This window comes from Dermacentor albipictus, unplaced genomic scaffold (genome assembly GCF_038994185.2).
Source record: "Dermacentor albipictus isolate Rhodes 1998 colony unplaced genomic scaffold, USDA_Dalb.pri_finalv2 scaffold_13, whole genome shotgun sequence".
NCBI classification, from domain to species: Eukaryota; Metazoa; Arthropoda; class Arachnida; order Ixodida; family Ixodidae; genus Dermacentor; species Dermacentor albipictus.
The window spans coordinates 15,766,169-15,780,103 of NW_027225567.1; the positions used below are offsets into that span (position 1 = coordinate 15,766,169).

Genomic DNA, 13,935 nt, shown 5'->3' on the forward strand with positions numbered 1-13,935 from the left:
CCAGTGGACTTTCTCTTCTTTTAATCTTTCCATCCCTCTTTCGCTTTCCCCAGTGTAGGTGAGCCAAGCGGGCTCAGTCCTGCTTAACCCCCCTACCTTTCATTTATCATTTTCTCTCTCTCTTTTTAATTCATGCCCTTTTTTTATTGCACAAAAGCTAGTGCACTAAAATATTATATTAGTACATACTTAAAAAGCACAATTTTATACTACGATAATAATCAATCATTAAAATTTTTATTGTAGTGCCCAGGAACAGCTAGAGAGCCTTTGTACTGGTGCACTTAACGAGCTTTAAGGAATGTATGATGTCATGGACCACCTTATACAGGAACAAATGGTGCGATTAATTAAGACTTGAATCTAGAGGTGCGAGTTGAAGTATATTTGGGAAGGCTCAACTGTGGTCGCCAGAATGGCAAAAGTGGTGCTTGAAGATAGACATCAATTTATTCTGGATGCGCTCAATGAGGTCAGAATTAGATTTGCTCATTGCACCCCCCTCCTACAGCGGCATACTCTAGTAGTTGGAGGCACACAGCAGAATTTCAGAAACACAACAGGTGAGTGGAAATCATGCAATATACGGCATGCAATTCCACGAGCGTGAAGGGCATCTTGTGTAATTATCTATGTGAAGAGAAGCTTAGCATTTTGTCGAAGTACACACCAAGATCTTTCATTTCATCGACCCTAAGGAGTGGAGCATCACGTAGGTTGTATCAAAATTTCACATGGTGCGTTTTGTGCATATAACTTAATGCCATAGCGTTGGAAGCATTTAAGAGTACTTATTGTTTCTGCACCAGTTTGAGAGTGAAAAAATGTCTTTTTGGAAGTCGATGCAGTGGTGAACGCTGTTGACAGTCTGAAATAGTTTTAAGTTGTCGGCACACAAAGTCATGCTGTTCATTTATTAAAATGCTCTTAGCACTAACAGAAAGCGAGGAATCCCATATCGATTCAAACACCTAACGCACTGAAGAGGATAGATATAGATCAGCAGTTAGTCAATGCACATCTATCACCTGATTTCTGCATGGGCAATGTTCATGTTACCTTCCGAGAGCTAGAAAAGGTACTAGGCTTTAGGGAACTATTGAAGATGCTTGTGAGAACGAGGAAAAAGTATGCTTCCATACGTCTTAACCCTTTCAGACACCACTTTATCCCGTTGATTGAAAAGTTTCTTTCACCACACCTCTTGCATCCTCAGAATCGTAGAAAGTGTACAGCTGCAGCAAATATTAAGAATTTTCAATTGTTTAGCAAGTTTTGTCAAGTTTACAAAATTTCGACTCCATGCGAAAACTCACTACAGGAACACAAAATATGAGAACATGTACTATTTCGTTTTGAAAAGCTTGAAAAGCACTTATCCAGCCACTTGACAATTATGCCTGGTGCACGACATTGTAAAAAACAATGAAAGAAGTGAACCCACTACATACAACATACTGACACAGAGTAACAACACCCAGCCATCTACCTTCGCACTCATTTTGTTAAAATATTCTGCATGTTATTCAATATTGCAGCACAGTTCCAATAATAAGTGTATCAAGATGTATGAAACACATTTTAAATACCATTACTTTCATCAGTGCTTTTGCTATTGATGCACGCTCCTGCTGTGCCCAATTGTGTAGACAGCGCCTCAAAGGGTTAAGCTCTGTGGAGGAAATACCATCAACACCACAAGAAAGGGAAAGTTTAAGGCCCAGTTTAAGGCACTTCATATACAGTGAAAGCTCGTTAATTTGAACTTCAATAATTCGAATTTATGGATAATTCGAACTGTACGATTGTGTCCGGCCAAGCTTCACAGAAGTCTATGTATAAAAAAGTCCGTTAATTCGAACGCGAGAAGGTTCCCTCACGGATAATTCGAACTACGCTCGCCTGGCACACGGCCAGAGAAACGCGCCTACTGCCTACACACAAGGCTGTATTGCCTCCGAAACGGAGAGAACGGCGAGAGAAGGCAAAATCGGAAAAAAATCTAACCGACGCGGGGTCAGCCAAAAGGCAGCGGCGGCTGCCGCCTCTCCGTTCTACGTAACCTCCGAGACTTCTTGCCCGTTGCGAATCTCGGAGGCTTTGCAAATCTTGTACAGCTGCTAATGTTGTGCGGAGATGGCACGGCAAGCTCCAAAACACAGCCAATCAAGTATGTCGCAGCTGCGCTTGCAATCAAGAACCAACGAATAAGGGCCTTCGCCACCTTCACATGTTCAGCGTCTTTGTCTCGGCAGTCTACATCGGTTGTGCACCTCTGCGTTCAGCTTAGGAGGTATCGGCCGTCGCGATTCCTTGTGATGGTGTTAAGCCTCGGCTAACGTTCGTTTCGGTGGACATCGGTGGTGTGGCACAATCGGACCCACCCAGAGCTTCGACTTGAAGATGGCGTGTGCCCGCGGCACACGCCATCACTTTCTGACACGCCAAATTTCTGACATGCCCTACTGCTTCCAAATCGCAGTGTACTGTTGCCCTCCCTCACTTTCGTTAGTCCGAACTTTCGTTAATTCGAACTGAAGCGGCTTCCCCTTGCGGTTCGAATTAACGAGCTTTTACTGTACTTGGAAACGAGGTTTTCATACACTGCGCCAGACTGAGAAGGAAGGTTGCTTGAAGCATATTTCACACCATATAGCAAACAGAAATGTTCTGCAAAGGCATCAGCAGTGTTCGAGACAACACCACTATTTTCATGAAGAAGACGTACATCTTTGGCACTCTTTTTAGAAGGGAGAGCCCACAAAGCTCCAGAAATATTTTGAATTATGTGTCACGCTGGCTTCAACACAATCACTGTGTGGTCAAAGTGATGATTCTAATAATAATAATAATAATAATAATAATAATAATAATAATAATAATAATAATAATAATAATAATAATAATCTTAGTGGTAACTTCGCACACTAGACTAAAAAGAAGGCTGATGCCTGTACGTTAGAGCATCTGATAACCAGCCATCTAGAGCAAGAATTTGCAGGATGCAGAAGACACTTCCTTCTCCTCCACGTGCGCACACACTTGCTCAATAACACAGAACGGCACACACGCACACATTCGACAGGTGCACAACACACAGGAGTGCCTATTCAGTCTGGTTCCAAGGAAGGAGAATCCAAATCGCCAGGGGGGTGGAGAGAAAGCTCTGCATGCCAGATATAATCATGCAGTTGTGGTGTCGGGCCAGAAAAGGCGTGATGAGGGCACAGGCTGTGCTGACCACTTGTTCAGACGAACTGAAGAAAGATTAGTGCTGTCCAGAGAGTCGTCAAACACCCTGCAGTATAGACTAGTGCAATGTTGCGTTGGTATTGCAGGGTGTGCTACATTAGGGGTTTGAGGCAATCCTCGAAGGCTAGCATGAGCTTGTGACAACCGAAAAGACGGGAGTAAAGGGTGCCTATTGTCCGGCGCTGAACAAGCTTAAGTTTGTTAGTGTCGCGAGTTTGGTACGGGAACTATACTGATGAGCAGTACTCAAGTCGTGACAGAATGATAGTGTCGTGACAGTGTAGAGTGCTCGGAAAACCTTAGGTCACCAGGGAAGGGAGGCACGGGACACAAGCCCAAGAAAGGGCCGGTGCTTACATACGGTGCTGGTGACATATGCGGAAAAGTTGAGAGAACACCTAAATGCTACACCCAGAATGGGAAGGGCCCGAACAGTCTTTATGGAAGTGCCTGCAAGGAAGAAGGTTGGACGTGCAGCAGTTTCGTTGTGGCTGATACGTATGGCAGCACTTTTTACGGTGCTATTACAAAGTTTGATATTGTAGGCCCAGTCGTTCACCTTTACGGAATGTATTTATTGTAGGCACATATGCTGTGCATCGGCATATTGTTGTTGTGGAAGCGTTAACTTGTTAATCAAACACATTCTGCGCAGATGCATTAGTAACTTGGTTTTGAGTAGATCTTTGTCCTGACTACAATTTATAGTATCACAGCAAGAAACATTTTAGTAGAAGCTGAAGGGATTCCAGCAGTTTAAGCATACTGACCGCACATAACACTGATGACACCTTTTCACCTTCCCCACAATGCACTCACACCAGCTACACTTTCCATTAGCAAAAAGTGAGATAAAAAATCAATTACAGTTTCATTGACTCAGTACTTGCTGCTTCTGAAGCGGGCATCGAAGCAATCGTGGTATACGCTGCTACATGCATAGGTCTTGCATGATGCAGGTACTTCTATGCACTGCACACAGGGCACACGTTGCAAACAGATAATTTCTTTTTGCAGTGCTCAACTATAACGACACACTGACTCAAACATGACTGCGTTGTCACGTATGCTTCAGTGCGTCAGTGTTCTTGATTGCTGCACGAGCGAATTATCCCCAACTAGCCCAAAAGACCGACGCACTAGAAAGAAGTGAGTGAATGAGTACAGTGAACTTGTACTGAACTGGATTCACATGCCGAATAGAAGAGCGCAGTGTCAGCTGAAACAGGCGGCACGGCTGATTATGTAAATACTTCCACTAGTTCGGCTACTAGTGTCTTTCGCTTTCGGAAGTTATGTTTACCACTGGAAACAGCGCAGAGCTTGCCCGTTAAACTTGAGTCAACTGACACCACACGAAACACGCCGCGGTTGACCAACCCAACTTCCACACGGTTCATTCACCACATCACACATTACACGAAGTCAGGAGTGCCATATTTTAAATCACTGCAGTACCAAACGGACCTGAAAATTCATTTCCTTCGACAGAGTTTCTCAGGTGAGTTCGTTCACTCGCCAGTTACGAACTCGATGGACGCGCTAGGCCTACGCTTAACGTAAACAACATCGGCGATAGGCGAGTATTGATTATCCAGACTTCGGAGCTCGTAAACATGTTTCCATTTGTTTTGAGCACAACAAAATACACATACAACAAGCACAGACGTTGCGGTAATCGTGATTCGGTTGGCTGTTTTAGCAGACGATCGCACTGAGCCCGGCGGAATCCAGTGGTCAGGTTGGATTAGTCGGCGTCGTTCGAAGTCGCTTCGGATCCACGTCGCACTGTCACAACCCACGGTCGTCGGTCGGTCTGTCGTGTCGTTGTCGGCCTACTATTACAACACTGTCTTTCAGGAATACTGTCGCGCGCGTCATGCGTCCAAAGAACTCGGACGATCGTTGGTGCCGGCGCCCTCCGCATGGTCGGCCATTACAGGCCTAGCAACCGGAGGCTCCGCAGCCTCCTATTGGTTGACGCCTGCGACTCGTCGCAGCCTCTCATTGGTGCACGCCGGCGCAGCTTCGCCGCGCGTCGGTAAACTTCTAGCATCGGCAGTAGACATAATCGCTGCGCGACGTTCCGCTTCGCCGCATTTCCGACCGACGCTTTGACGCATTTGACCCTTCAGCGCGCGCCGAAGCTTTCCAGCGCGTGCCAGTGGTTGGGGCATTAGCCGTTTCTGCGGTATAGGTGTTCAGTTTGACCGTAGTTGGAACACCAGGACCACGGTTTTACAGCCCACTTTTTCGCTTCTGTGACAGACAAAAAAGCATAGGCAGCAAGATCCTTGCTGCTGTGAGATTTGGTTATTGTTGTTCGGACACCGGTTAAAATAGTGGACGCTCTCGAACTTGTGCGTCATGCTATAGGAAAGCGCAAACAAGCGAGTTTCTTATAGCCCGTGCAACGCGTGCCTATATATAAAGCGCCCGTTCACGTCATTCCGGTACCGAGTATATGTATGTTGTGCTCGCTGGCCTCGTGAGCGCAGAACACATGCGTGTGTGGACGTAAGGACGCTGTATAACTCTGTTAGTCTGCAATAAGCTGAAGACAGCACATGTCGTGCATATTTAGGAACTATATACGGTTTGTATATACCGCACATTTGGCTGATCACTAACATTCACTGCAGTTTTGCATCGTCATTTCACTTCTCCCCCTTCCTCCCCTTGTCTCTCCCTAACCCTTTAGCCCACTTGTGAAGTAGCAGGCCAGACACACGCTCCTCAGGCCGACCTCTCCTCCTTTCCTATCATCAAAATTTTTCTCTCTCTTTCTTGTATAGCGATCTTGATTTATTGCATTGTAACACGTTTATATTTTCTAGTCACCTGGTTTTTGCTTCATCACCATTATGTATCAATCTATGCTGTCTGCTACTGAGTGAACGGGGAGGTGCGGCCAGTCAAGCTTCTTTGCAGGCAGTTTTTTTTTTGCCGCTTTCCTCATCACACTTTGTACGATATCTGTACATTTTAGTGAGAAATAAATAAATTCCAATAACAAACTGGCACAAATTGTTGATACGCCTAAGCATTGAGCCTAGCCGACATGTACAGTATATAGAAAATCAAGCCTTCTGATGCATAGAAAAAGGGTTTTATTGAGCGTAACCCAACTCCGTGTGTAGCTTCTGTTCTGCGTGGTGCGAAGCACTAGAGTGTTTCGTCTCCTTTTTCGTCATTCTTCCTCCAACAAACTGTCCCGTGAGCAGAAGTTCAAGAAAGGTTTGATTCCAGTGGGTAGAGGTGTTAAGCGGTTCATTTAGCGGTAGATCCACCCGGTAGTCGCAAGGTAGAGGACCTTGTCTTGTCATTCCTTCCTCTATGGAACTCCTCTATTCGGACAATGTTTCATTGCTGCCAGGGCTTGCTGGACTCTTGTAGAAGGGTGAGGTCGCTTTCCTTAATTTTGTCGAACGAGGTTGCTGTCTTGGGGCTGGGCATTGTTCTTAACTCCGGAAAGTACTCGTTGGACCAACGCTCCCAGAAAGTTATTCGCATTTTTTCTTGTTATTCTCCCATGGTAGTATATGGCGACTATCTACTGTGTTCTCACCGAGTGTTAGGTCGGGAAGTGTAGATATTGACCTTCTAATGAGAAAGTGAGACAGGAGGAGAGGTTTCAGATCTAGGCAGCCGCTATAAACGCATTTAATTGGCCGGCAATCGATCACACCTTCTAATTCAGTTGAGGTTGTTTGTAGCTATTTCTCCGATGCGCTTCTTCAATATCCTATTGACAAACCTGATAATTCTCTTGTAAATACCGCCCCCCCCCCCCCACCGGTGTATGATCGGCGATACATTTCCATTTTATATGATGCAGTTACAAATTTCTTCGTTTCTCAATCATTTCTACAAAACCGAAAGCTCTCTCTTACTCTTCTTGAATGCAAATGCGTTGTCTGAATTTATAGCAGGAAGAAGTCCGCGCGCGAAACTAAGCGTCAGAAAGGGTTGAGAAAGCTTGTGGCAGTCATTTCTTCGACTAGCTCGAGGTGAACAAGTCTAATCACGGCGTCTGTGAACAGGCAGACATATTATTACGAGCTCTCGTAACAAAGAGCAGAAGGAATGAAAATTACAAAAAAAAAGACTGAGGGTGGAGAAAGAGGACGACGTTAGACGGGCTACCATTGGACCGCTCCCGGAAAAACGTCGACCGTTTCCCTTGATCTGCCTAGCATCTTTATGTAAACGGTTCGCGCGTAACAATTGGTCGATCTGTGCGGGGTAGCGCCCACTACCGACAACGGAGCCGTCAGTACAAGACCATCGCAGAAGCCGCCGCCTTGCCGGACTTTTCCCCTCGGCTACCACCATGCCTCGAGACGAAGATGCTCCCAGTACTGCCAATGCCGGACCAGCCCCGATTCAGCAATACCGAGAGTCACGTACGTTCTCCGCAAAGGCGAGGGTAAATGTCCACGAGTGGCTCACCCATTATGAGTGGGTAAGCCAGTACAATCACTGGAACGCTGCCGCCAACTGAGGAACGTTGTTTTCTTTCTGATCGACACGGCGATGGTTTGGTATGACAACCATACGGACGCACTAACTACTTGGGCCTGTTTCGTTGAGGAGGCCAAGTGTTTTGGCGATTCGGATGCTAAGAAGAAACGAGCGGAATTTACGTTAGCTCAGAGGGCTCAGGTCCCCGGAGAGACATGCACCACATTCATCGAGGAAGTTCTAAAACTCTGCAAGACCGGAAACCCTCGTATGTGAGAAGATAAGGTGGGACACCATTTAAAGGGAATCGCGGAAGACATATATAACTTTCTCGTATATAAACGTATATAAACCTTACGTCGGACGAGGTAGAGCTCGCACAGCGATAGCACCCCCCAGGGCTCCGTCCCCTCACCGACGCTGTTCAACCTGGTGGTTAACGGGCTCTCCGAACGCCTCTACAATATAGAAGGCCTCAACCATACGGTATACGCGGATGACATCACCATCTGGTGCTCCCCGGTGTCGGACGCAGTGATGCCACGGCTGCTGATTTATCAGTAGATCTACTGATTTTTAAAATTTTCTGCTGATTCAGTGATAAAGCTCTTGAATCTGCTGATTTTCTTGCTTTTCTACAGAAACGAAAGCGAAATCTGCAACTTTTTCAGTACAGGGAATAGGTGGATAGATGGTTATAGAGGTTACAGAGGTTATATTAATGTGATGTCACCTAGCGAGAGAAAAAAAAAACGTGGTTGGCTCCGAGGTTAACATACACTCCTGCGTTTCCAGACAAAAACGTGGCGCTACCTTTGTCTTTGAGCAAAGTGGGGAAAAGGCATAGAGTTTCTATGCTCTATGGGAAACGGTGAGGCGGTGAATTTGTGAACGTGGGTGCACTACCAAACTGCACAACTACGAAACGACGATTATCATCATCATCATGACAACCTATTGTTATGTGCACTGCAGCACGGAGGCCTCTCCCAGCGATCTCCAATTACCCCTGTCTGGAAGATACTATACTCTAAAGCTTTCAAGTACTAACTACCATCTGACGCCTTTAAATAGGCCATCGGAGGGCTTCGCTGTTTTTAAATTCGTGCTTGACAATGGCTCTCTAGATCCCCGGGTTTTTCAAAAGTATCGCTAAGAATCTCGGGGTCAATTTCTGTACTATTTCCTGGAACCTACAATACTTCAACAGAGTACTAATATAAGCGCTGAATTCGTGGGCTCATAAACTGAGTGCAAAAACTGAAATTAAAAATCTACTGATTTCTACTGATTTTTCGCAAAAAAAATCTACTACTATTTTTTAATGTGTCGTGGCAACACTGGTCGGACGGCTATATTGAATCCGTTCTGCGGGAGGCAGACGAAACTGCCGGGTCCTCCCTCGATCACGGAGGCCTCAAATGTTCCTCCGCCAAATCGATGCTGCTTCTGTACTGTTCAAAACGACAAGGCAAAAGGCCTAAGGGGTGGGAACCCCCGACCGAGCGCAAAATCACCGTCCGCACCAAAGACGTTCGCCCCATCCCCAGGGTCAACTCTCTCTGAGTCCTGGAAATGATAGTAGAGGTGGGCGGATCAAACATTCAAACGGTCCACAAGCTGACGACAAAGATGAACAACGCGGTATAACTCGACACAGAGTGGTCAACCGTCAGCACGGCCTCAAAGAAGAGAATCTGCTAGGTCTCGCACACGCGGTCGTCCTATGTCACTTTACCAGGACGCGGCAATGCGCAAGTAGAAATCATTGGAGCGTAACAAGCTCAATACACTCATCCGGAAGGAAGTGAAGTGGGCCTTCGGGCTCCCGATCGCCACGCCGACGCATCGACCGCTCGATCTAGGGGTACACAATACGCTCGAAGAGGTCGCTGAGGCTCAGGAGAGAGCACAGGTGATACGACTAATGACCACCAAGACGGGCCGCCACATCTTGCACGAGCTCGGATACTTCCCACCGACCACCCAGGGTCCACCGGAGTTTACGTCGGTTCCCCGCGAGCTGCGCGACCTGATTGCGATCGCAACCAATTCCGCGAAACGAACTTCCGGAACACAATCGAGGCCGGCCCCTAGCCCAGGCGACCGCATTACTCAAGCGCATAGCCAAGAAAGCGGACGACGTAGGGTTCGTGGCCACCGCCACCAACCGCGGCAGCCTTTCGGCAGCCGAGGACGGCCTTGTCCTCGCAGCGGACCCTGAACGCCGCCATGACACTCACACGCGACCTCGAGGTGGCGGAGCAAGCGGTCATAGCCCTGAAAATGCTCGACGACAAGCGAGAGGTAATATATTCATTCACTCGAGACCCGCCATCAAAGCGTTCGAGGGAGGAGTCGTCACCGACCAGGCGTTACGCGTCCTCCGTTGCGCTGATCTGAGCACCCTCAAGCACCTCATCATCATCGGTTTCCAGCCCACCTGGGTCGGATACCGGGTGCCCCGCCCAACCTCAACGAGACAGCACACGACGCAGCGCGCGCGCTTACCGACTGCGCCGTCATCCCCGGAAAACCGCGTCTCGACGAGTTGGAGGCGAACAGGGACGCCCCAGTAAGGTACAACGAAATCACTAAACACTTGTGCCTGGGACGACGTCTCTTTCCTTCCCCGCACCCCAAACTAAACAGGCTGCAAGCGCTAACGCTACGCTTGTTACAGACACATACCTATCCCAACCCCGCCACGTTACACATCATCTACCCGTACGTCTACCCCGACGTTGCGTGCCTCTCGTGCGGGGACATGGCAACACTAGCACACGTGCTCTGGGAGCGTACACTCCCAGAGCACGTGTGCGAATCTGCCTCCGACAAGTTGGAAAAGACCCTACGAAGCCCGCTCCTACAAGACCAGCAATGGGCCATCCAACAGGCCCTCGCAGCGGCCGCCAGGCACTCCCTGTCGGTCCCTGCGTGGGAGACGCCCCCTGCGCGCTGACGTGCGTCCTGCAGGACCATTAATAAAGTTTATCCAACCCAAGGCTTTTTTTGCATTCAGACAGCATAGAAATGTGGCCGCCATGGCCGGGCAATTGAATCCGCAACTTTGCGTGTTCCAACAGCCTGTTCGGAGATCGGTTTAGCGGTGGCAAGGAATATACGTTTTTGACAGCTTGAGAACGGAGAGTCGACTGGCTTCATCCAAAAGTAAAAGCAGGTTTTGCCGAGTAGCAGTGGTGGCGCTTCAGCCGAGCAGCCGCTTCCGTTCGAGCAGTGGGCAATGACAATGGGCAATGGCCCCTCGCTGATTCGCGCAATTAGGGGTCCGCGTCTTGCCACGGCAGTGTAGTATGCACACGAGAGTGAATGCGCTCACTTTTACGACATCTCGCAGTGTTTGCTACAATAGCCATCAAGCCGTCTAAACACTACGTAGAGGAACTCTGGAAGGTAGTTTGGTTCTTCGATGCATTTCAAATATTGCATTAGTTCGCAGGCTTTGTTTCGTCGCTGTAGCTCAATGTATGCTATCACTGGCAGATTTCTTCCTAAGGAAAAATTGGAGAATGTCCACAGGCGTATGAATGCAACAAAAAGACAAAATAAAGGACCTGAAGCCTCTACTCAGAGCTCGCCCTCTACTGCGCTAATCAAGCTGGCAACGCTTCCAAGTTCGGGCGAAGCACCCGATCTCAGAGGCCATGCTGAGAAGTACTGGAGGCTTTTTTGTATGTATGTATGTATGTATGTATGTATGTATGTATGTATGTATGTATGTATGTATGTATGTATGTATGTATGTATGTATGTATGTATGTATGTTGTGTTATCAAGCGTGCATTTTTAGGCTCTTGGCGGCCCTTTTCACCAGACTGCACTGCAACGCGAGAGCGTTGAAATGGGCAGGCATATAAGATTAAATGGGACCATGTTTACTATTCAGTAGACATGGCCGGTAGAACTAGCATGGCGGAACGTTAGGCTCGCCCCACTATGTCGTCTCTTTCATATTGTTGGTAATCGTCTCTTTTGTCGCTCTCGTCGCACCGTGATAGTACGCATGGCATGTATGTATAGCAGGAGAAGGCAGAAGGCCAATGGACAAATTATTTGAAATAGATGATGTACTCAGGTCACAACTTCGCCTTACAACTTCTCAGCAAGAAAACCCCACGTTCTCTACGATCATAGCTGTTTTATGAAATATGTGTATAGCCTAAAAAAACGCCCAGGATATTTGAACGTTCTGAAGAAAGGAAAAGAAAAAAAAACAGGCTCATTGCAAGACTTTCAAAGCCTGAATACTCCAGAAATAGAAGTCGTACAATGCATACAGTGAGAAGGTCTCAGGATTATTTTTCGAATTCTCTGCAGCACATCTGCTCTAGTCACGCAACTTCAGCACTCGCCGTGGTATCTCAGTTTCAGTGGCTTAGCGCTAGTGAGCTCGAGGTCGCAGGTTCGATGCCGGCCGTGGTGGCCTCAATTCGATGAAGGCGGAATGAAAAAGCGCTCGCGTACCGTGCATTGCGCTCAAACTAGAGCAACACGGGTGGTGAAAATTAGTCCCCACTATATGGTGTGCAAGAGTTTTGGTGTTTAGTGAATCGCGATCTGCAATTAAAGCCTTCTCGAGAGGACTTGTTGCGGATCCGGCTAACAGGCTGCTGCAGGGTAGGGATATCACTTCGCATACAGTAACTTGGTTCCCGGCGCACATGGGGACAGTGGAGGGAGCCTCGCGTAACCTCAACGACGTGGCGCACAGGGAGGCACGAGGATTAGTGGGCCGTGTACTCCCTGAAGGGGCTGGATCTCCCGCTCTTGAATTCCGGGACCAACTGTTAACCTGCAACGAGATCACCAAGCACTATTACTTAGGGCGCAGGCCCCTATCGCGATGCCACATTCTAAATTAAATAGGCCACAGGCGGTTACGTTAAGGCTTCTGCAGACACGAACGTACCCTAACCCGGTCGTCATGAATAAAATTAATACGGACTGCGTGGTTTCAGTCTGCTGTAGTAAGTGTGGGGGTTCGCTCAATTTAGAACACATGCTTTGGCGCTGCTTGGTGTTGGCCGGTGATGGTTCTCACGGTGAACAGTGGTGGCAGCGGATGCTGCACAGTGAAGTGCTGGCGGACCAACTCAGGGCTGTCCAGAGGGCCCGTATGACGACAGAGGGGCTCCACCTCTCTGTCCCGACGTGAAAGCGGCTCGCATCAGTGCCAGACTGATCCCTCCGGACCTAAATAAAGTTCTTCATACCATATACGGTGTGCCTCATAATCAGATTTTTATGTCATTTTCTTGTATGCATTATGAAACAGGAAGTCCGCGGACAGTCCTACTTCGCGGAGCTCCTAATATACAGCTCAAAATGTATGCTCGTTTTCTCTTGCGCTACAAATGCACTTCAAACACCAAATTTCATACATTATAGATTTGGCACGTGAAACCACAGAGATTAATTTTAAGGGGGACTTCAAAATTAAACACTCGCAGTAGGTAAGCGAAAGTAAATTGCATGAGTGAGTTTGTTATGCCCATTTAAGACAATATGCTGCCTCTCAGGTGCTTGCACTGCTCATTTGATAACCCCGATCGGCCATGTACTCATACTTGATGTTTGTTCACCTATTCAGCACAACTTTCTTGCTCTTCTGCCCTCGCAGTTCAACCTGGTGTGTGACCGTGTGTGGCTTCGAGCCGCGTCGCAGAGTTTTTACATGGCGGGCATCATGGTCGGAAACTTCATCTTCTCCCATATGTCGGATTGGTAAGCTTTGTCTTGTTTGTCTTCGTAGCTCACACTTCTCGTATATGACGATAAAGGGGCCCATTAAGCACCAGTGCTCCTGAAGGGGCTATGGGTTCGATACAGAGATGCGTAAAACGCCAAACGGAATGAGCTCGTTCCGGTAGCGCCAAGGTCGGCAGTTTCATTTTACGCCACTCTTATGCGTCAGAGGCGCTCTACCCCAAGCCAATGGTGTTTCCTACCAAATTTACTAGAGGGAGTTTAGACGGCGTGTTTACGGGAGCTTTACAAGTTTATATGTCTGTTCAATCAGTATAGAAATGAAGGCAATATAGATAGACAGACGTAAGCTGGCTACTCACAGCATCAAACGGCTTTGTGACTTTGCAAATTGATAATTTTCAACAAAATATGGCGTTATTAATTCAACTATTCGCAATAAATGCGCATGTGACGCACGCAAAGACAACGTATGTTGCTCTTTCTAGGAAA

The 13,935-nt window shown here is 47.6% G+C and overlaps 1 protein-coding gene across 2 annotated transcripts in view; it reads left to right on the plus strand.

Moving 5' to 3' along the window:
- The window catches only part of LOC139051616 (organic cation transporter protein-like), a 151,964-nt gene that overhangs the window by 38,523 nt on the left and 99,506 nt on the right, over positions 1 to 13,935 (plus strand). For both annotated transcript variants that reach the window (XM_070528553.1, XM_070528554.1), the window contains exon 4: positions 13,358 to 13,461. In XM_070528553.1, coding sequence (XP_070384654.1) covers positions 13,358 to 13,461 — 104 coding nt within the window. The remainder of the gene's footprint in view (positions 1 to 13,357; positions 13,462 to 13,935) is intronic.